Raw genomic sequence first — 24,347 nt, 5'->3', positions numbered from 1 at the left:
CTTATCTTTAAGGTGGAAGTTTTCATCAATGGTATTCCATCATGGTGCTCAGGGGACTGTGGTTTTACCTGGAGTGAGCCGAAGACCCCAACAGTGACCGGGATCTCGCCTATAGAAGGTAGAGTAAATGATCAAGTCTCGCATAAATGCTTTCATCTCCATTCATAATGATTTATATTACTGATATAACTTGTCTTTCAGGATCAAGCAGTCTGGGAACAGTTCTTACCATAACTGGATCTGGTTTTGATGGTGGAAACGTCACTGTAAAGATTGGAAATGTGGAATGCTCTGTTCTACATCTTACCAGTAAGTCAAAACCCAGTAATGGTGAAAAGCTGTATTCAGATGGCATGTCACTTTTTGTTAAAAGAATGTAAAAAAAACATCACATCATAGGTAATATTTAAGAGATATTAAGATATTGTCCTAATTTACTCACATTAATGTTGTTCCAAACCCATATGACTTCTGTGAAACACAAACTTAGACATTTAAGTGCCCCTATGCTTTAAAATTAAAGGTTATTTTAAAATTTCCTCCTACAATAGGTACATGCATCCAAGGTCAAAAAACACTTTCATTTTCTCATAATATACATCGCACGTCATCTAATTTCTCAAATAGTCTGTAAACGGTTTGTTTGAAGGTTCAGTTAAACCCCTCAATTCCGTAAGCCTACTCTGCTCTGATTGGTCAGACGGCTCAGTCTGTTGTAATTGGGCTACAGCTTACAGCATGTGTTGGAAAGGAAACAACCGTTACCATATCTGAATTTCAGCTCCGGAGGCTTTGTCAGTGCTTGATACACTGTGATATGAACAGTAACGATGCCGTCGGTTTTTCCGTATAAATTCAAGCATGAGTCCTCATTCTTTGGAAGTGCATGTAAAGTGGATTTGCTTTTGCAGTGCGGAAAACATCATCTTCTCCACGTCAACAACACGAACCAGGGCTCTTCCAAGTGTCAGCTACAACTTGTGTTGGAGTTAGAGGGTGGGTCAAAGTAGAGGTTGTTCGCTGATGAGTTGAGCTCAGAATCGATTATTTCTTTTAGGAGACAACAACTTTTTTTGCTGTGCACTTTGATCTTTCAAAACTGCAGACCTTTTACATTCACAAACAGTTACACACTACATGAAAAGTAATATTCAAAAAAGCATAATAGGGGTACTAAGAATTATACTAGTCAAGCTATGAATACAAAGCTCTGTAAAAGTATCATAAAAATGGAATACAGAGCACAAGTCTTCAGAAGTCACTTGATTGCTTTGTATGATAAATCACTATTCACTCCTTTTATTTTTCACACAACACAAAACATTTTTAGGTGAGTAAATGATGAGAGAACTTTTATTTTTTAGTGAACTTTTCCTTTATACACTATTTAAGTGAACGTCTGTTCAAATGATTTATTTGTGTTTCAGATACTTCTATAACCTGCCAGGTCGGTCCTGCAAGTGCAGGTGTACAGCCAGTCTCTCTGAGTTTCTCTGTGCTGGGAAATGCCCGATATCATAACAACAGCTTGTTTACACACCTGTTGGGAGTGACTTCCATAAACCCCATAACAGGAAGTGTAGCAGGTACATGTAGCATTACAATTATCTTCATACAATAGAGTGTAATATATATATATATATAGTACCACTAGTAAAAATGCTTCTATTTAATATTTTTAAAATGATTTTTTTTTAAATAATAAAAACAGAACAATTTAAATGACAAGTTGAACTGAAACATTAATTTCAAAATAGGATTTGGTGTGTCCAAAATTTGCTTACTGATGTTATCCCAACATATCTTATGACTGTTACTTACAATTAGCTACTAGCACGATCTTTTTTTTTTGTATGGCTTTACAGGAGGGACGATTCTGACAGTGTCAGGCTATGGATTCAGGAACGATACCACAGTTACCATTGGCACTCAGCCATGTAACATTATAGAAGTGGAACTTTTCCAGCTGAGATGCATAGTTCCGGCTGTAAGTGAAGAGCTTGATTTACCATGACGATTTTCAGAAAATTTAAGATTCTAAATTGGTTATAAATCTTTAATGTGTGATATAATATAAAATGTATTATTATTAATATTTTTTATTAGAATTAACAGACTCCTATGGTTGAATTCACTAAACAATTGCACCACTTTGAATGGAATTGCATTTAAAATATTTTGCATCCCCATGCTCCACAACCTGGCATTTAGAACTGACTTGAATTACATTTAGTACAAAAAAAAAATGTAATCCATGAGTGCATCTGGTTAAAATAAATAAATAAATAAAACTATGGGTGCTCCAGAAGGGGAACAAGACACAAACAATTATAGGTTGATCCTATTGCATAGAAGAGATAATATTCCACATCCAGGCACTCACATAGATTTGTATCTTTTAAAAAGCCTTAATTTCTAGGGCAGGGCTACATATTGTAAAACACCAATGCATATCAGCCCAGATATGCATGGCTGTTTTTATAATATGTAGCCCTTTTTCATATGTGAGTGCCTGGATGTGGAATATTATCTCTTATGCGATAGGATCCACCTACAATTGTTTGCAATCTTAGTGGATTTCCCCCATTAAAAGGATTGTTCACCCATAAATGGTAATTCTGTCATTAATTACTCACCCTTATGTCGTTCCACACCCGTAAAAGATGCAAGTGCTTTGTTTACACACACAAAAAAAAAAACATAATTTACTTTATTTACGAAAATATGGGCAATTCAGTTGGGGGAGAGTTAAATTATGTTTTTTTGCGCAAACAAAGCATTTGTGTCACTTCATAAAATCCACTAGAGTCACACTTGTGTTCCGAAGATGAACGAAAGTCTTATGGGTGTGGAACGAAATGCGGGTAAATAATTAATGACAGAATTTTAAATTTTGGGTGAACTAACCCTTTAATGTATCCCCCCTCCCCCCTTAAAAAAACTTATATGCTGGACAATATTGAATCCATGAAACCTTTATACATGAATCTTGTGTATGACATCAATCAGGGGTCAGAAGGTGAACAGACAGTAACACTGACCACGGCAGAGATGACAGCAATATCAAATGGCTCGTTCACATACAACAGCACTCTGACGGCCTTAATCACATCTGTGAGCCCACAAACTACAACAGTATTCGGTAAGATATTTTTTGACCAATTCAGGGCAGATATGTTTAACAGTCCATGTATTCCCTGGGGATTGAACCCATGACCTTAAAACGTTAAAGAAGCTGGGCCCTTTTCATCAGACATTACATTAGACCCAGACCGTGACATTGACAAGTAGCCTGAATTGATTTAGATGTTCAAATATGTTTTTCAATACATATACATCTACAATACACCTTATCAAAATTGGTGCCCTATAGTTGGTCTCATTCTATGTTTGCAAACAGTCAACAACTAATTGTGTTCTGATGCTTTCATGTTGATTACACCAATTCTGACCCTACCATCTGAATGTTGCAGCATAAATCAAGAATGTTTTTCCAGTCTTCTGTTGACCAGTTTTGGTGAGCCTGTGCAAGTTGTAGCCTCAGTTTCCTGGTCTTAGCTGAATGGAGTGTCACCCAGTGTGGTCTTCTGCTGCTGTAGTGTATCTGCTTCAAGGTTCGACATATTGGGCATTCAAAAAATGCTCTTCTGCAATCCTCGGTTGTAACAAGTGGCTATTTGAGTTACTGTTGCCTTTCTATCAGCACAAACTAGTCCGGCCATTCTCCTCTGACCTCTGGCATCAACAAGGCATTTTCACCCACAGAACTGCCGCTCACTGGATATTTTCTCTTTTTCATCCATTCTCTGTTAACCCTAGAGATGGGGGTTTTTTTTGTGTGAAAATCCCAGTAGATCAGCAGTTTCATAAATACTCTCAGGTTCGGCTGATTGGTGGATCATTTATGTACCGGTTAATCCCTGCACATAGACCGACATAACTGCTGAAACCGTAGGGTTCACCTTTCCTGTTTTTCACTGTGCCATAAAACTGATGGAAAGCCTGGTTTAGGTCAATATTGGTTATTGTTTTAAAATCAATAGTCAGATCTTTTTCACACCAGGTTTAAAACCAGCGAATAGACCACATAATCTGTTTAACAGTTCCGACTTAATTATGAATCAAATTAATAATATATGTTCAGTTGTAGAAAAGAAAGTGCCCTAGATAAACTCCTGATGGTAAATTTTCCACTGAGGAGGAAATTGATAGAAGACATGCGTCACAAAATGTTTTCTTTAGCAATCATTTGTATATCTTTTATTTGAATAGGGCACGTCTCTTTGATCAACGAGGACCACGCTGTAAGTTTCACAATGCAATGTGAACCATGTCTTATGTTCCTTTTTTCAAATATATTAACATTACCCCCAAAATAAATTTTTACTCAGTTTGCGAGTGTCCATTTCGGACCATTTATGTAAGAAGGAAATATTGTGTTGAGATTTTGATCTATCAGCTGCCTTTATTCCAAAAAGCCTGTAGTCACGGCTACCCTTTGAACTGCTGATAGCAACAGTAGGCTTCAATTTCGAGATGTACGTGACAGAAACTCTAGAAACTTTCAACATAATAAGCCCCTAAAAAGTGTCCAACCTATAATTAATGAAATCCACTGCTTTCATATTCAAATTAAACAATGGTTAGCTTCTGTTATTAGAGAGACATGACAATGAAGGTGAAAGTCATGGGATACAAACAAACAAACAGATAGAATCACATTCAGGTGTCAAGTGTTTCTTTCCCACCCCATTGTTCTGATCTGCGTTTTCATCTTGGTTACAGCAGTAAACCCCCAATAGGCCTCCAGACAAAGTTCAGCTAACAGTCCTTTCCAGCACTTGTGTACACGCTAGATAATTCCACTGGGTTTAGCTAATGTCACGCAATCAGAAAAGCCGGTTTGTCTGCAGTGAAGGACAATCAATAGCGTGATGTTTCTTAAAAGGACCTGTCAATAACACTGAAATCTGTAAACAATCAATTTTGTATTGAACTTCCTCATTGTCACCATCCCTCACAATCTTACAAGAACAGCGATTAATTTTACCCTGTTTTCACTGATCTTTTTTGATAAAGGGCACAGGATTCTCACCATCTTGGGCACAAATTTTGGGGCGCAGGCTAATGGCAGCTCTGTTTTGATTGGTGAAGCTGAGTGTGAATTGCTGCAGTGGACCAATGAAAACATCACCTGCCTGTTACCCACACTTCCCCCAGCTATGTACAATGTCCGTGTGAGAGTCGGAAACCAAGGTTACACCTTAACCAGGTCTCATATCACTTACTATACTCCATAACATTAGATTTCAAACTATGTAAATATTATGCTACAAATGTAGAATGAATTATGAAATTGCATTTGCAATGAAATTTAGTCATAAGTGAATTTTTTAAAAGTGATTAAATGTTTTTTTGTGTTTGCAGTGCTGGCGTTAATACCACCATAAAGTATGTTCTAGAGGTCACGAGTTTTTCTCCATCTCTGGGGTCTTTGTATGGCGGAACCACCATCACTATCACTGGCTCCGGGTTCAGCCCTGTCGCAGCAGACAATAATGTCACTCTAGGTAAGACAAGACTACAATGGACAAAAGAATATATCAACATTCTTTAAAATATTCCCCATGTTTAAAACTACAGTGAAAATACTTTGATTTACTCTTTGATCTTTAACAGTGTATTACTGAAACCAATTGTTTAGATTATTTAGTACTGTAGTCACGGTTGTGTGTTTCGTACAGGGGACACACAATGCCGAGTGACAGCCGTTTCAGATCATCAGCTTGAATGTGTGACCCAGTCTAGAGATAAAACACTCACCGTGACAAACCAAGGTTTCCACCCCGGTAATATCTCTTTAATTTTATCTCTTTTCCTGTCACGCACAAAATACCTGAATATATCAAAGACAGTGAAACAATGGCTGTCAGCACATTGACACAGACTTATCTAGACTTACCTAGAGCTGCCAGCAAAAAAACCCTGATATTCCATAGCACTGATTGAGCGGAAGAATTTACACTTTTCTTTAGCTTGTTATGGTCCATGAAAATCTTGACATTGTTAAAGAATAGCATACACATTTTTCAATAGCATTGTATGCTAGTGAGTGTTCGCTTAATATGACGTTTCTGCTCTGTTCATCAAAATATTTTCATTTTAAAAAAATATATTCGAGTTTTCCCTCACAATCAGTGCAGAACATATGAAAATGTACACGGATTCTCGTTATAGTCGTTGCAGTGTAAGAAATAAAAAAGTAAAGAAAAAATGGTAACACTTTAAAATAAGTTCACATTTGTTAACATTAGTTAATGCTAGTTCACAGTGCATCGTTAACTAATGTTAACAAATACAACTTTTGATTTAAAAAATGTACTAGTACAGCAAATATCGAAATTAGTATTAATAAATGCTGTTGTACTGTTTATTTTTCATGTTAATGGACAGTTAAATAATGTTAACAAATGAGATATTATTTTAAAGTGAAAAAAAAAAAAAAAACAAGCAACAAAAATTATGGAAATGAATAAAGTTTTTGAAACGTAATGGAGAAATGCTGGAAATTAAAAAGTAATGTAATGGAAATAAAATAGTATAAAATATTAAAAGGTCATGAAAAGCTTAAACAAAGAAATTAACAAAATCTTAAAGTAATGGTAATGAAAAAGTAAATGTAAGTGGTCCTGAACAAACTATTAAATATGTGTTCCTAAATATGTGTTCTAATTATAAAGTATTTATTTAGATATAAATGACTTTTGAAAATCTGGAAAATATCCCTCTATATTGTATATTGTCATAAAATGTGGTTGTTTGCCCACTTGCAATGAGTTAATAACATCATATGTGTTCAGTGTACGGTCAGGGTTACGCCTGGAGTCCCTCTGGCATAATAGCCTCAGTGGGGGACACAGTGGTTTGGCGTTGGGACGCACCAGCTTTTGTGCCCGGTCTGAGCTACAGGGTCTTCAGTGTGTCCAGTCCCAGCAGCACAGACTATGATGGCATTGCTTTCAGCAGTGGAGACACAGGAACTGCCAAAGGTACAAAAACTACTATCTTACAACCTGTGTGTTAAACCTGCTCATTCAAATTTACATTAAGCAGACAAACAACTACACAAACTGTTTGTGAGAACAACATTTTCCTGAACACTATTTTGAAAACCAGTCCTCACTTAAAATTTTTAATTTTCTAGTCTAATTCTTATAAAGAGACTCTATGTAACTATAGGAATCAAAAAACACAAACCATGAATATTATGTAAATAATCAGATGGTGTTCATTAATATGCAAGTTAATTCATAAATATACTATTTAAATATAAATACTATAAATAAAAAGTGCATTATTGTGCAAGATATCTTCATAGACAAGTGAAACTTTTCTTTTTTATTCGCCTAAGGATTGTTATTTTTTATTTATTTTATTTATCAGTCTAAAGTTGTTTTCCTAAACCCAAATTAGTTGCCTGAAGGCACTATCCTATTTTCTGTATAGTAACTTTGGAATAATTTGTATGGTGAAAGTATGCCAGCTTGAAAGTTGTATTTATTTATTTATTTTTGGGTCACATATAGTACAATAAATTGACTCTGAAACAGTGTAAGTGGCTTTTGATTACCCTGATCTTTCTGACATTAGAGACTGGTCCCCGGGGAAATGTGATTAAATACCCCTGATCCAGACAAGCATTTGCTTTGTGAGAGTCTCAGATTTCATGAAGAGTAAACCCAAGGTGTCTGCTCTCTAATTAACTATAATTACAACATAATTACACAGCAGTCATTGAGCAGAAAGCACTGTATTTTGCTATTGCTAGACAAACATAACAAATGCTTTTGCTAGACAAACACAACAAATGCCTTTTAAATGTAAGTTGTTATTCCTGTAAATGACAATGAAAGCTGGAAATATGATGCTAGTTTGATTGAGGAGGAACAAAATCTGATCTTCTTGTGTCTGTTTTATTATTAGGGTTTTTTGCCTATCGTTTCACATCTCCTGGAGTTTACTACTACAGCAGCGGTTACATTGACTCTGGCAAACAGAAGACACTACAGGGAGTGGTGACTGTTATGCCTCTGGAGAAAAGCACTGTTGGGCTTCAGGTGTTTGTGACAGGAATACAGGCCTCTATGAATATAGGTACAATGACAACCTATATTCATAATTTAACTCAAAATTATATTTTAAAAATTTGAAATTTCAGCACAAGCTATAGTTTTTGGGTAAGGAATTGGTAAGTAAAATCATCCTAATTGTCATTTGTGTCCTCCCCAGTTTCAGGACAAATGAACTCATCTGAGTGTATGGCCACTTTGGACTGTTTTCAAGATCAGCTGGAATTGAATGATACCTCGGACGGTCACTACTTCAGTTTTACTTCTTGTGCCAGCCCCACTGTGTACCACATTACGCCTGACCATGGTACCACACATGACATCATCAACATCAATGGATCTGGCTTTAGCAACATTAACTGTGCAAACGAGGTGAGTTTCAGTGGTCAGCTTGGCATTAAAGGTGCTGAAAGGTTTTTTTTGGAATGCCCCAAACACCCGACAGATGTCACTGAAATATAATGCAAAAAAAAAGTACATTTTTATCCAAATTTATTAAAGATACATTAATTACTTTGGCCTAGAAATTTAAATGTATACAATTCAACCATTTATAACAGTTGGGAAAAAACTAAGCAAAATTTACTTTTATCCTCAAATAAAAAAAAATCACTAATTTTACCCATTTTTTTATTTATTCTCCAACTAATCAAAATCTTGACACTTTTATTTTATTTCTCTAACAAATAATATTGATTCAGATATGCTTTAAATTAAATTTAAATATGTTTCTATATTCACTTCATTTTATGTATCTTTCTAACTAAAATACTACTTTAAAAACTTTCATAAATCACCCCATATTATCATAAATGAATTCAATGGTTATTTTCAAATAGCTACATGAAATTTACTTGAGAAGCAACAGTGCGTACGATTTTAAGGCTTGTTTTCAGAGAATGTATCTTTAATAAGACTATGTTTTTTCACTACAAGTGAAACACAAGTGGAAAAACAAGTTGAAAAATCTGCTAGACAAAGGACTTAAAGGGATAGTTCACTTTGAAATTAAATTTTGGTATGTGTTAGCTTACCTCAAGGGCATCCAAGATGTAGGTGTCTTTTTTTCCGCAGTAGTTTCAATTTTGATATTTTTAGGTCAAACCGTTCTTGTCTGTCAGTCCTATAATGCAGGTCTATGGTCACGGTCTCAAAGAGCATTGGCTTTGAAGACAGGGCCAGAGCCTTCAGAGTCGATGCTACCCCAACCACGAGATAGTTTGCAAACGTCTCGTCGATGGGGGGCATCGACACGTACCCATGCCCACGCATACCCTTGACATTTGCATAATTCGCATGCTGATATCGATGGATGCGGGCTGAGTACGGATTCTTCCATGCCAGGAAGGAATGGAAGGCTCATGGGAGCTGGGGGGTTATGGTCATAAAAAAAAACACTCGTTGAGTCAGCCGCGAGCAGTTCGTTCCCTCACACCATGGGAGCCATGGCAGCTGGAGTCTGGCCGAAGCGCGTTCCATTACCCCCAGCGGCTCAGCATTTGCAGGGCATGGAGGCCAAGAGGGCTCAGATGACTCATCTTCCTCACCCTCTGCAGCCATCTCCTGCTCTTCCTGGCTTGTTCTCAGGACACAGTGCAAGTTCACTTGTGAAAGGGAACAGATATTCAAAGTACAGTCTTTGAAAACAAATCTTAATATTATGTAGTATTTATTCTCAACTTAATACATTTTTTTTTAAGGATGTTTAGATATTGTTTCTGGAAAAACAAATGAAAAACATTATTTTAAAACAAAAGAGGAACTTTGGAAAATTAATGAACAGAAGTTCATTAGAGATGGGCTCATCTTGAGTTACCCAATGATCTGTTTCTGTTTGCCAAAAAAATAAAAGGGAAAAAAGCAACAAAAATCCATTATATACAGTTTATCATTGAATGAAATATTATAACAATATTCACTGTAAATTCACTCACTTTTGGGCAGCATAGTGAAAAGGAATGTCCTTATTTTTTTGCCTACCAAAGGTCAAAGTTGGAGATCGTCCATGCAGCGTTATCAACAGCACCTCCACTGAGATTAACTGCAAACTCAGTCCTGACAGCGGAGCACCAGTGGGAATCCCTTTACCCGTAAGTGTCAGAATCAACAACCTTGGCACCGCCATCCTGTACATGCCGAAAGAGTATGACCGCAGATTTGTAGTTCTACCCGTGGTCGATTCTGTCTTTCCCTTGGTGGGCAGCACCACAGGCTATACTCGTCTCTTCATCTCTGGTTCTGGGTTCTCGAATGGTTCAGTTACGGTAGCAAACATTCCATGTAACGTGGTTTTCATGAACTACACCCAAGTGGTTTGCGATACCTCACCGTCTGCAGCTCGCAGGGGAAACGTTGCAGTTTTCGTCAACTCCATCTCTTCCTCATGCAGTTTTGATTGCACGTTTGAATATTCCGACTCCATTACACCGTACGTCTCCACAGTGTTCCCTAACTCGGTTAGTGGAAACGCCACCACCGTTGAGGTCACTGGAAGTGGATTTGGGAACAACTCTGCTGATCTAATGGTATCTGCGGCCAACATCCTGCTGGAAGTCACAGAAGTCACTGATAACAACATCACTGTTTTAGTTGGTGCCCTTCCCGCTGGCACGCATGTCCTACAGGTGGTGGTCATGAGAAAAGGCCTTGCCACTGGAGAAGCCACCCTGACCAGCATAGCACAAGCCAGCATCAACCCAACATCAGGCAGCATTGCTGGAGGAACTCCACTCTTGATCACAGGAAATGGCTTTGTGGCAGGAAATACAACCGTGAAGCTCGCTAACTCCCCCTGCAGGATCTTAGATGTGACTCCAGACACAGTGAGGTGCATGACACCTCCTCATGCAGAGGGACAGGTGCAGGTGAACATTAAGGTGTTTGATGTTGTGTATCCACCTCAACATTTCAACTACTCTAGGGGACAAACTCCAAACATCACCTCCATCAGTCCTATAACAGGTACGAACATGCATTACATTAAAAAATAATATAATTAGTGGCATTTACTATGGAGTGCTGCAGAGATTACATATTTTTGTAGGCCAATCCAAAAGTTATCATCACCCTTGTTCACTCGACAAAAAACAAATAGGATTTTTCTATTGGCTTTTGGATTATTGCATAAATTAATCTCTATGTCCAACAAAAGTTTGGATTCTTACTCGTTTTGTTCATTATGATCATTTCACAAATGAACAACTTGCCAGAGGTAAAGAGCTAAACATAGGCTATAAATGGCTGCGTGACTTCAATGTCACCACCATTAAGCTTCAGGATTTTCCTTTGGGTCTTTATTTAAATAAAAAAAAACATTTTCAATGAGTTTACCTGTTCGGCGTGATAATATCTCAGACAACATCTGTAGTCCCATTTAGCTACTTGTTAGCAACAGCATTCATCAAGACAAGTAAAAGCTTTGAAAAAAATTACAAGAGTTATGTATTTTATGTCGTAGAATAAAACATAAAAATATCTTGAGATTGTGTTAACCACAGACCTTATTTTAAGCATTTAAACGAAAAACCATTGTCTTCAGATTGATGGGACCAGAAGTGCTAAAAAATGAACTAATTTCCAAGTTCTGGCCTCAAAAATATATTTTATCTCTGCAACACTTGAACTATTGAACATCACAACACTTCGTAGGAATGCTACAGACATAATACCTTCATCGCAGGTTCGGGTGAAACAGAGATCACCGTCTCTGGTTCTGGCTTTGGCACAGATGTAGCACTCGTCTCCTTCGAGATCGGCGGTGTGGCTTGTAGCGTGACATCCATCACAAATATGCAGTTGCTGTGCACTGTTGGAGAACATGCAGGAGGAACTTTCCCAGTCATTTTTCACCATCAGGTCAAAGGTCATGCCTTGACCCAGTCTGTCTTCACCTATGAGCTGCTGCTGACAGGGGTCACACCGAATGAGGGTAATCAAAATCTTTCTCTAGGGTAAAAGATTTGTCAGTATGGACAGAATATAGCAAAACTGACTGGCAAATTTTCAAACCTTGTGTAAAATTTCAGCAGACTTAGAAGAAAATGTGCCTAGTTACATGGAAATAAGCGACTTTTGTCATTCTATAGAATATAGATATTATAGTACCAAGTTAAAACTAATAACTTGTAAAAAAATTTAAAGGTGGGTTGTACAAAATAGTAATAATTTAGCTTTTCATTATATGAATATCCATTGTAACAAACAAGTGGTGGGAAACATGAACAAAGACAACAGGAAAGAATGACAAAATAAGTAAAAGTCCATGAAAATGAAACTTAACAAAAAAAGACTAAATAATCATGACAGTAACATTATAAATGTTGTTACTGTTGCATTTGATCAATTTAATATATCCTTACTCAATAAAAGTATTAATTTCTTTGCAAAAAACAAAACAAACAAATAAAAAAATAAAAATAATCTTACTGATTCCAAACCTTTAAATTGTATTTTAAATGTATGGTACTCCAAAACAAAAGACCAAGGAAAAACACTTAATATACTTGTTGTTCATGTTAATCAAACTAAACACTTCTTGGCCACATTTATCTGTAACATTTATCCACCAACTTGGACAGGTTGTGTGATGTCCTCATCATGGAAAAACAAAACATGAACTTTCAGATGATTATAAATTGTATTTTGTGCAGTGAATTATTTGCTGCCAAGAGCATCAATCCAATCAATCAAAATTCAAAAGATGATTAGAAACAAAAATAGTTGGGCCCATGAAGTTTGTGGTAACTGTCAGTAACTGTCAGTAACTGTCGGGCCCATGAAGTTTGTGGTAATTTTAGGGACGCTTTTGTTATGTCCAATAAAAACTCTGGGTCCTGAAGCTGTATACCTTTACATAGTTGCTGTCATATTCACACAAAGTACACAAAGTAACTAAACAAGTACACAAAGACTACAAAGTAATAAGACACTACATGATGCCTTTGCTCTGCCTTGCTGTAGGAAGTTATGCCGGAGGAGCTGTTGTTGCCATTCAAGGCTCTGGATTTGATCCAAACATCACAAGAGTCCTTATCTGTAACAGAGAGTGTAACGTGCACCTGCAGAACTCCACATCTACCCAGCTGAACTGCGAGGTCCCACCCAACAATGGCATGTATCAGTTTAAAAGGATTGTGAATGTGTCTAGAAATGTTCAGTTAGCAAAGCTTAATCCATCAAAGCAATTATATCTATGTCTGAACTCCCAGTCCAAAGACTTTCCGCAAAAGCAAAACCAGAAATGCTTTAACTGACCAGAAGTCAGTCAATGAGAGATGATGACAAATGTGACAGCTCAGAAACAAGTCACAAATGAATAGAACTGATATCAGTCTGCCTGCTGGTGTCTTAATGAATGCTTTTGTCTCTTGCAGGAAGTGAAGCAGAGCGAGCCTGCACAGTCATAGTGATGAATGGAGGTGACACCATCAACCTCACGAACAGCTATACTTACAGATCCTCTCTGACCCCTGTTATCACCAACGTTTCACCACGCAGAGGGGGAACCGCTGGAGGCACCAGACTCACGATTACCGGCACAGGTTTCAGGTGCAGAACACACCAGAATTACATTGTGGCTGATTGTCCTCCAATCAAACATGTTCATTGTTCACTGTGTCATTATTGTTTCTATATATAACATTTTTGTGTTGTACAGCCAATAGCAGTTTTATTTTAGAATTATTTTAGACTGTATACTATTTTATTTTTATTAATATTTTGAATTGGCTTTTATTTTTATATTTTCAGTTTTATTTTTAATTTAGTTTAATTTTTTTATATTTTTTATTTGCTTTTGTCATTGAACAAAATTATAAACGCAACACTTTTGTTTTTGCCCCCATTTTTCATGAGCTGAACTCAAAGATCTAAGACTTTTTCTATGTACAAAAAAGGCCTATTTCTCTCAAATATTATTCACAAATCTGTCTAAATCTGTGTTAGTGAGCACTTCTCCTTTACGGAGATAATCCATCCACCTCACAGGTGTGGCTTATCAAGATGCTGATTAGACAGCATGATTATTGCACAGGTGTGCCTTAGGCTGGCCACAATGAAAGGCCACTCAAAAATGTGCAGTTTTAACACACAGCACAATGCCACAGATGTCGCAAGTTTTGAGGGAGCGTGCAATTGGCATGCTGACTGCAGGAATTTCCACCAGAGCTGTTGCCTGTGAATTGAATGCTCATTTCTCTACCATAAGCCATCTCGAAAAGCATCCGCTCACAACCGCAGACCACATGTAACCACGTGTAACCACACCAGCCCAGGACCTCCACATCCAGCATCTTCACCTCCAAGATCGTCTGAGACCAGCCACCTGGACAGCTGCTGCAACAGTCAGTTTGCATAACCAAAGAATTTCTGCACAAACTGTCAGAAACCATCTCATCTGCATGCTCGTCATCCTCATCGGGGGCTCTACCTGACTGCAGTTCGTCCTCGTAAACGACTTGAGTGGGAAAATGCTCACATTCAATGACGTCTGGCACTTTGGAGAGGTGCTCTCTTCACGGATGAATCTCAGTTTTCACTGTACAGGGCAGATGGCAGACAGCATGTATGGCGTCGTGTGGGTGAGCGGTTTGCTAATGTCAACGTTGTGGAAAGAGTGGCCCATGCTGGCGGTGGGGTCATGGTATGGGCAGGCGTATGTTATGGACAACGAACATGGGTGCATTTTATTGATGGCATATTGAATGCACAGAGATACCGTGCCAAAATCCTGAGGCCCATTGTTGTACCATTCATCCACGACCATCACCTCATGTTGCAGCATGTTAATGCACTGCCCCATGTTGCAAGGATCTGTACAAAATTCCATGTCACCCACTGAGCATGTTTGGGATGCTCTGGATCGGCATATACGATAGCGTGTTCCAGGTCCTGCCAATATCCAGCAACTTCGCACAGCCATTGAAGAGGAGTGGACCAACATTCCACAGGCCACAATCAACAACCTGATCAACTCAATGCAAAGGAGATGTGTTGCACTGTGTGAGGCAAATGGTCACAACAGATACTGACTGCCCCCCCCCCCGCAATATATATATATATTTTTTGTTTGTTTTAGTTTTATTTATTTCCAGTTAGTAATTTTAACGCTTCAACCTAAACTCATTTCAGTTAGTTGACAAAACATAATTTCTAATTTTTATTTTCTTTAAAAGGTTAGTTCACTCAAAAATAAGACTTAAGTTCATCTTCTGAACTCTGAAATATTTCTGTCCCTCCATTGAAAGCACTGATCTATATAATGACATTCTATATAGATCAGTGATTGAAAGTCACCCAAAACTCTTATACAATTTGTACACTATATCTCAAATGTATTAAAGCCTATTGAGGATAAAGAAATTATGACAGAATACTTTTACTTACTTTCTCAATTTCACTGGCTTTTCTCTTCCCCATCTCACCTTTAGCTCAAATGTCAATGAAGTCACCGTCACAATCGCAGGGTCTGTCTGCGATGTCCAGTCAGCCAGTGAATCGCAAATCATCTGTGTGACCAACTCTCAGCGCAGATCCCAAGAAACTCAAGTGCGAGTCCAACTGGGGAACAGAGGAATTGCCAGAATGGTAACGTCAAACATGACATAAATATATGTGACCTTCTTAAACAGCACAGTGACAAACTACTTATTTATTCTCTCTATATATATTATTAAATAATAACAATAATAATATATGTGTCTGTAATATCAATAATGTAATAATGTCTGTCCACTCTCTCAGAATAATGCTACCTTCTTCTACATTGACGTATGGTCATCTCCCTATACATGGGGTGGTCTCTCCCCTCCTGAGGAGGGCATGTTTGCTGTAATCACTCCTGGCCAGACCATCCTCCTGGACACCAGCACCCCAGTTCTTAAGATGCTCCTTATCCAGGGTATGCTCATTTAGTCAAATACTGCCTTTATTAAACAAAGCCTTGGTACACTTACACTCAGTTAATGTGACTGTCTCTTTCCTATTTAGGTGGGCGACTGATTTTTGATGAGGCAGATATTGAGTTGCAGGCAGAGAATATTTTGATCACAGATGGTGGAGCGCTGCAGATCGGAACAGAGCAGGCCCCCTTCCAGCACAAGGCCATAATCACACTGCATGGACACCTGCGTTCTACAGAACTTCCTGTCTATGGCACCAAGACCCTGGCTGTCAGAGAAGGGGTGTTGGATCTGCATGGTATGCAAATAAACAACACTATTTAGTAGGGCTGGGTTAATATCGATTTCTCGATTTTAATCGATTCTCATTTTTATGAAACAATATCGATTCTTAAATCCCAAGAATCGATTAGTCATCCTGTTTTCAGTTGATGAATGAATGGATCATTGTTGCGCTCATCCCATCCAATAAATCGCAATAATCTTTGTGCTTTGTTATTATTGATATGAAACAAAGTCTCAGATTTCAAATTACGTCCATTTTCTTACGAAATTCAAAAACATAATTACCGTTTTGGCGCTGTGGCGTGAGATCGCTCCAACGCAGCTCAGCTCAAGAGAAGCAACGGAAGCAACTCTTCCGCCTTAATAATACCAGTTACAGAGCGGAAATAAACATGAATGAGCATCTGAAAGTGTGTTAAAAGATGGAGTAGCCTACAACTTATCGAAGTCCGTATCATGTCTCATGGAATAGCTCAATCAGTGTTTCAACCGTGCAAAGACGTTAGTAAACAATGTCATGTAACGTCACATTTACCTCAGAAAAAACATCCAGTGACCATAAACTCGTTAGTCAGCTAGAAAAGTTAACTTTAGAGAGGACTGAGGAGCATTTTGTTAAATATATGCACCATATTATATATTCATTATAATTTTTAATGTTCTTCAATATTTAATGCATGTTTGAATAAATCTGGAAAGTTTATGACAGCCATCATTTAAAATTTTATATAATTTCATATAACTTTATTATTATAAAAATAAATAAAAGTGTATTTTAAGTGTTTGTATCAGTTAATTTTTACCTTCAATATTATAGTAGGCTAATGAAGCCTATAGGCTACAACTGACTCCCATGGTTTACAGCATTAAGATATTTGTTTTCCCTGAGAAAATTTGCAATGTATTGTACCTGATATTCAAAATAATCGATATTGAATCGAATCGAATCGTAATCGAATCGAATTGCAAGCTTGTGAATCGAAATCGAATCGAATTGTGAAATTTGTGTCAATACCCAGCCCTACTATTTAGGTTCAAATTTTTATGTATATACATAATATATTATATTAAATATTTATAAAATAAATAAATAAAATAAGCATTATATATATATATACACAGGGTGGGCCATTTATATGGATACACCGTAATAACATGGGAATGGTTGGTGATATTAAAGTCCTGTTTGTGACACATTAGTATTTGTGATGGTCACCACCCATCTTGAGGAGTTTGCCCCCTCACATATACTAATGTGCCACAAACAGGACTTTGATATCACCAACCATTCCCATGTTATCACGGTGTATCCATATAAATGGCCCACCCTGTATATACATTTATTGTTCAAAAGTTTGAGGTCAGTAAGTGTGAATACAGTATTAATAAAAAAATAAAAACATTTTTTTATTAATACTGTATTCACACCAAGGATGCAATAAATTGACCAACAAGGACAGTAAAAGCATTTATAATGTTACAAAAGATTTGCATCTCAAATAAAGGCTGTTCTTTTGAACTTCCTATTCATCAAAGAAAACTGCATCAGTTTCCACAAAAATATCAAGCAGCACAACTGTTCTCAGAATTAGTAATAATAATCAATGTTTCTTGAGCAACAAATCAGAATTTAAAAATGATTTCTGAATAATCATGTGACACTGAAGACTGGAGTAATGATGCTGAAAATGTAGCTTTATTTAGAGTTGGTCTATATATACATACATACATACATACATGTGTATGCCTTTTTCTGTTTGCATCACACAATAAATCGCACCTAACATTAAAGTTTTTAATATATTTTTATATTGTAATACATCACATTAAATCTCCAAAATAGTTTACAACATTAAGACAGTATATTTAAAATATTTGTTTAAGGCATCTTTTTACTAAGCACTATGAATGAAGGCCATCATCACTAATACCAGTACTGATACTGATGTCTCTATTAAAGCGATTTTTTTTTCTCAAATTTAGTCATTAATTGTAGCCTTTCAACATTAAAGTATAACTGAAAATTATCAATTTTAACATTTAAAAATAACTAATTTAATTTAAGTGAACTTGAAAACAATTTTCACATAAACACATTGTAATAAGTGTCACATTTAGCTGTGCCTTTAATATATCAGGGCTCAACGCTAAGGTTTTTTTCTACTGGCCCATTTGGGCTGGTTCAGATTTTTACCCACCCTGCTAAAATGCACAATTTTTTTTTTTTTTCATGTAACATTGTCAAAAGTGCTTAAAATTTAAAATATCAGTCTTCACTGCATACATTATAAATTGAATGTAGATTAATCCTTATTAAAGCTACAAAAGTCAAGAGCAGTGAGTGATTTGTCTTTTGTTCTTTGATTAATATAAATGACAGACAGCAGCATGTTTATTAGGCTCTTGTCGTTAAGACTTGACAACGTTTCTTTACGTTCATTTAACAATTTTTAACTAATTTAAGACAAGGATACTTGACAAAACAGGAATTTTGACAAAAACTCAATGCGGTGCTGGGGTACTATCTGAAGTGGCATTTGTGTTTCGGGTATTTGTTCACTGAGAGCCGTATGTTTGTATGTATGTTTGTGACGTTTTAATATGCGAACATGATTTGAGGGCCTGTTTTACTGACCCCAAACTTTTGAACGGTAGAGCAAATATGAAATAATCTGCAAAATGCATAACCATAAACATTGAACAGATGTACCTTATTATTATTATTATTCCTTTTTTTTAGTCTGTTACTTGACTTTACAGAGACCTCAGAGGTACTGGAAAATTTGCAACTAAAAGGTCACAAAGTCAGAAACACAAAATGAAGTGATTCTCACAAATTTAGAGATGACCTACATAACATACCCAGAAGGCTCATTAAATTCAGAGAGCCCCTTTGGTGGGCTTCACAGAAGTAATCACTTCCCTGCAGTGAGAGGTTTTGTTCAGGGCTTAACTACAATCCTACTTCTCCAGGAATCCCTGTCCCTATGCCGTGGACTCGCCTTTCTCAGACTGCACAAAACGGCTCCAACACGCTGACACTGATGGATGCCGTCACATGGAAGACTGGCGACGAAATTGTCATCGCTTCCACTGGGCATAGGTATTGATGCACCGCCCAAACCTACAGCAAAATTTCAGGTTAATTTAATTGAAGCCACTGACTTGCTACAGAAACTGAACTACATCAGTGTAGGAACAAGGGCAAAGGAAATGAAAAATGTTGCAGTTGTTCTCTATGAAATGGTTCCAAATGAATTCATTTAACTTAAAAAAAAATACATAAACATTTTTGCATTTTTAGGTGATATCATTCAATTTGTTTTGGGGTAAAAAAATGAAATGATTAACTTATTGTTTAAATTCTTTATGCTCAAATTGAATATGCTAAACGCTATAAAATATGCAAATATTGATGCAAAAAAGTTATCAGTGCTAATGCTAATAATCAAAAATGTGTTTTGACTGAATTCACAGACACAGCCAGCGTGAGAATGAGTTGATGAGAATTGCCTCAGTTTCAGCTGACGGTAGAACCCTCAATCTGACCGAACCACTGAGATATACTCATCTGGGTGTGTCTGTCCCACTGCCTGATGGGACCGTTTTTGAAGCGAGAGCAGAGGTGGGCCTTCTTACCAGAAATATTGTTGTCCGTGGATCCAACAACATGGAGTGGAACGATCAGATTGCAGCTTGCCCTGATGGATTCAACACAGGTTTGGATGTTATTTCCTCAACTGTTTATGGAAAGACAGACAGTTAAAAGTCATGTGGTTGGCAATTTTCAAATTGTATGAATGCTTTTGCTTACAGGGGAATTTGCCACCCAGACTTGTTTCCAGGGTAGGTTTGGAGAAGAAGTAGGAAGTGACCAGTTTGGTGGCTGCATCATGTTCCACGCACCACAACCAAACCAAAATCTGGCAATTGGCAGAATTGAATATGTTGAGGTAAATGTTAATTTACTGTTATTTAAAAAAAAAAAAAGTTTTAAAATTCTTTAAAAAGACCTTAAAGAATAAATATTTTCCTTTAAATCTAATCATGGCATTATGTTTGTCATTGTCTTCGTTCAGCTCTTCAATGTTGGACAGGCGTTCCGTCTGGGACGCTACCCAATCCACTGGCATCTAATGGGGGATGTTAAGTTTAAGTCATACGTGCGTGGATGTGGCATTCACCAGTCCTACAATCGTGCCATCACCATCCACAACACCCACAACCTACTGGTAGAGCGTAATGTCATCTACAATATCATGGGTGGAGCCTTCTTTATTGAGGATGGCATTGAGACCGGCAACATTCTGCAGTACAACCTGGCGATATTTGTAAAACAGAGCACCAGTTTGCTAAATGATGATGTAACTCCAGCTGCATACTGGGTCACCAACCCTAATAACACCATTAGGCACAATGCCGCGGCTGGTGGGACACATTTCGGCTTCTGGTACCGTATGCATGATCATCCCGACGGCCCTTCGTATGACGCCAACATCTGTCAGAAGAGAGTACCACTAGGAGAGTTCTTCAACAATACGGTGCATTCACAGGGCTGGTTTGGCTTGTGGATCTTCCAAGAGTTTTTCCCAATGCGTACTGGCAGCTGCAGCTCCTCTACACCAGCGCCAGCAGTCTTCCGTCGCTTCACTTCCTGGAACAACGAGAAAGGTGCCGAGTGGGTGAACGTAGGAGCGGTTCAGTTCAGCGAGTTCCTAATGGTCAATAATGAGAAGGCAGGAGTGGAGGCCAAGAGGATCATCCAGCCGTATGTCAGCGGATGGGGACTGAATGGAGGGGCGGCCGTGGTCAACAGCACTATGGTGGGTCATGTGGATGAGCTGGGGCTGGGGAGCGACTACTGCACCGCTCGTGGTGTTGTCCTGCCCCTGGATGATGGTATGAGCGTCATCAACACAAAGTTTGTGAACTTTGACCGTCCATCGTGTGCCGCTGTCGGAGTGGCAGAAATAGTTGGAACCTGCATGTTCCGCTGTGGAGGCTGGAGCGCGAGGTTCAGTGGGATCCAGTACTATCAATCGCCCAACAAGGCCTGGTTCAGATGGGAGCATGAGGTGGCGCTTGTAGATACTGATGGGTCCCTGACAGGTATAGAAACATTAGATATTACAATATATAGATACATAATAACTTGAAAAAAAACTTTTATCCGTGTAACAATATCTAAATACAAAGGATATTGTTTTAGCTTTATTGGCATGGTAAAACTCAAACTTTACACTGACAAAGCATTGGTAACATTAACATAAAAAATAAATAAATAATGAATATATATTTCTGAAAAGGCAACGTTAGCTACAAGGTGGTACCAAGGAATAACCTGCTCGACCCGAGACACTGCTTTCCGGGAACAGAGTGGAGTGTTGGCGTCCCTGCTGCAGTGTGTGACAACACTATTAACTTCCACCGCTTGATCGTCTTCAATCCCTCACCACCTTCACTTCAAGCTAAAGATGTGACTCTTACCAACTCATTTGGTAGGATGAAATAATCTGGGCAATTGAGCCATGAAAAAAATGTGTAGCATATATTAGACATGTTTCTATATAATTCTTTCTGTACTTTTTTGGTTTTCAGAATGTTCTGGGAACTTTAGTTTATGAAAAATCTTAGGGGCAATTCACAAAGAACGCTTTTTTCAACATGAACCAGGGCAGTAGAGTGAAAGAAATGTTAGGTCTAAAGACGCATTAGTTTCATTAGTGCTTGAGTGCCGCAAAAAAAAAGACATTTACTTATTGATTATAGACAAAAAATAATAATAATATTAACTACAGATTCCGTACACTAATAATGGGGAGCATTCTGCATTTTTTTGGGTTGAAGTGAGCTGTGATGCTTAGAAAGCATCTTTGTTGGCACAAAAAATCATGTCTTACTGTCATACCTCTCTTTAGGAACATGTGTGCTTCCTTTCCTTCAAAAACTTGTGACCCACACATATGGCTGGATGGCAATGTTGCCCACCGGGCAAACCTATAACTGGTACTTTGATGGTGCTTCCCAAATCACTAACATCTCATACAATGGAATGGTCTACGGTTTTCAGGTAAAGTGTGCACACTAAATAATTCAATTTGCTTTCAAATGAAAATTTGAAAATTGTGTTAACATATACTCACCCTTATATTGTTACAAACCCATTTACTGTTATTTATAGTATCTGTGGAACACAAAATGACAATTTCCTTTATATAATCTTTAAGCAGCTCTTGTCACAGAATAGTTAATAGTAATTATGCAAAACTCCATAAGGGTAAAAAAAAAAACCCAGAACGTTTATTTCGACTTACATCAGGGGTTTAACTATTTGCTGTCCAGGAGCCCTAATTATGATATATAGGATGCTATATATTTTCATATATAAAGACTCATTTATAGTATATGAGAAAAATATGTGTATTAAACCTGTTTTAATAAATTATTTTTGTTATATTTAAAAAAAATGTATATCTACATTTCTAGTACCCACTACTATTAATTCATTCAATTTAGATTTTTATAAATCATTTTTCACAATAAATTAATTTTAGCATGACAACCCTTGGACAATAAAACTATGCTTTTAATTATGTTCCATCCAATTAAGGTTGTTATTTACCAAGTCATTTTTTTCTCTCTTTCTCCATGACAGCCAGAAAATTATATAATCATGAATCACAACCTGACTCAGACACCTGACCGCTTCCGCATTATAGATGACAGGAATGGTTCCTCCCAGCCCCTGAACCCAACTGCGAATATAAATGGGGACTGGTACTTTAACAATTCATCCAGAAGCCTCTATTACATGGGTAAAACTACTTGTCTTTTCACCTAAGACATCTATGCTTTCTTTCTATTTAAAGAGGGCACATACAGTATCATGCTTTAAGCTGTTAAGTACTTTGCAAAAAAAAAAAAAAAAAGATTTTGAGTTTTGTGACTACAGTGTCTGGAAGAGACCGTGTGACTAGCCGGATTAGGAGGAACAGTGTGGACCGCACAGCTGTAGACAGATACTTGGACTTCAGAGTGTATCAGTGTTACTATCCCAAATGTATTCAACCTATCCCTCCAACTGGTCCTGTAGTCAATCCAGCCAACACAACTGCCTACAGACCTGCAAACTTCATCTATGTGTATGTTAGCACACACACACATGCTTAGCACTTTTTTCATATTATAATAATAATAATAATAATAATAATCACTCTTATATAATAAGAATACTTATTATTATTATTATTATTATGATCTTTTGCATCGATTGACCTTGCTTTTAAAATATATGTTGTGTTTAGTCTCTGGTCAAATACATCATTTTGGCGGTCAAGCTCAGAGAACAACTTCAAAGTGCCACAAGAAGGCTCTGATGTGGTCATTCCAGCTGGTAAGCATCTCTAATGTGACAAATCACAAGCAAAGACAAAGAAAAAGCTATTTATCAATATGGTATGGTATTTCATTAAAAAATGTCCCATTATTTCTCGAAGGCATTTGGATGGTTGTAGATGTTGTAGTCCCCTCCCTGAACAAGCTGAAAATAGTTGGAGTTCTGGAGATTCCAGACACAAACAATGGCACCTCCAACAGCAGTGTTTCTCAATATAATAACATTGTACTGAATGCCACATACATCTCCATTCAAGTAAGCACATAACTACATTCAAATGGCATCTTACTGTTATAGACATCTTAGGATTATTACACCAAATCAGAACCAGACTCTTCCTGTCCTGTGTGCTAATTTCACTTACTTCTGTCCACACTAAAGATGCTAACTCTATCTGTACAATACATGTTCATTTGACTCAATCAGGGTGGACGTCTGATTGCTGGGTGGCCTAATGAACCCTTCAGAGGTCAGCTGCAGATTATACTGAGAGGAAGCCATTCCACACCAGACTGGCTATTACCATCTGGACCAAACCAAGGGTCCAAAGTTCTAGGTAAATCAACAGGAACAAAAATAAAGAAATCTCATTATTGATTGTATTTGCAACTTAAGTGTTGATTTGAGTGGAAACATTGT

General features: G+C 37.4%; 1 protein-coding gene across 1 annotated transcript in view; it reads left to right on the top strand.

Annotated features, from left to right (window-relative positions):
* The window catches only part of LOC308696808 (fibrocystin-L-like), a gene marked incomplete at both ends in the record, with an annotated part of 49,791 nt that overhangs the window by 15,085 nt on the left and 10,359 nt on the right, over nucleotides 1-24,347 (top strand). Inside the window, 29 exons of the mRNA XM_081375707.1 lie at nucleotides 13-118; nucleotides 202-309; nucleotides 1,428-1,586; nucleotides 1,866-1,987; nucleotides 3,010-3,142; nucleotides 5,080-5,272; nucleotides 5,428-5,570; nucleotides 5,745-5,849; nucleotides 6,861-7,049; nucleotides 7,984-8,154; nucleotides 8,296-8,501; nucleotides 10,115-11,090; nucleotides 11,809-12,057; nucleotides 13,089-13,242; nucleotides 13,506-13,676; nucleotides 15,557-15,713; nucleotides 15,870-16,026; nucleotides 16,116-16,325; nucleotides 19,286-19,415; nucleotides 19,790-20,031; nucleotides 20,129-20,265; nucleotides 20,392-21,421; nucleotides 21,619-21,810; nucleotides 22,231-22,382; nucleotides 22,968-23,127; nucleotides 23,265-23,454; nucleotides 23,617-23,705; nucleotides 23,809-23,963; nucleotides 24,135-24,264. Of these exons, the coding sequence (XP_081231833.1) occupies nucleotides 13-118; nucleotides 202-309; nucleotides 1,428-1,586; nucleotides 1,866-1,987; nucleotides 3,010-3,142; nucleotides 5,080-5,272; nucleotides 5,428-5,570; nucleotides 5,745-5,849; nucleotides 6,861-7,049; nucleotides 7,984-8,154; nucleotides 8,296-8,501; nucleotides 10,115-11,090; nucleotides 11,809-12,057; nucleotides 13,089-13,242; nucleotides 13,506-13,676; nucleotides 15,557-15,713; nucleotides 15,870-16,026; nucleotides 16,116-16,325; nucleotides 19,286-19,415; nucleotides 19,790-20,031; nucleotides 20,129-20,265; nucleotides 20,392-21,421; nucleotides 21,619-21,810; nucleotides 22,231-22,382; nucleotides 22,968-23,127; nucleotides 23,265-23,454; nucleotides 23,617-23,705; nucleotides 23,809-23,963; nucleotides 24,135-24,264 (6,316 nt within the window). The remainder of the gene's footprint in view (nucleotides 1-12; nucleotides 119-201; nucleotides 310-1,427; nucleotides 1,587-1,865; nucleotides 1,988-3,009; nucleotides 3,143-5,079; nucleotides 5,273-5,427; nucleotides 5,571-5,744; nucleotides 5,850-6,860; nucleotides 7,050-7,983; nucleotides 8,155-8,295; nucleotides 8,502-10,114; nucleotides 11,091-11,808; nucleotides 12,058-13,088; nucleotides 13,243-13,505; nucleotides 13,677-15,556; nucleotides 15,714-15,869; nucleotides 16,027-16,115; nucleotides 16,326-19,285; nucleotides 19,416-19,789; nucleotides 20,032-20,128; nucleotides 20,266-20,391; nucleotides 21,422-21,618; nucleotides 21,811-22,230; nucleotides 22,383-22,967; nucleotides 23,128-23,264; nucleotides 23,455-23,616; nucleotides 23,706-23,808; nucleotides 23,964-24,134; nucleotides 24,265-24,347) is intronic.

This window comes from Scardinius erythrophthalmus, assembly GCF_964197995.2.
Source record: "Scardinius erythrophthalmus genome assembly, chromosome: 10".
Lineage (NCBI taxonomy): Eukaryota > Metazoa > Chordata > Actinopteri > Cypriniformes > Leuciscidae > Scardinius > Scardinius erythrophthalmus.
This window is presented reverse-complemented; position numbering and strand designations above follow the sequence as displayed.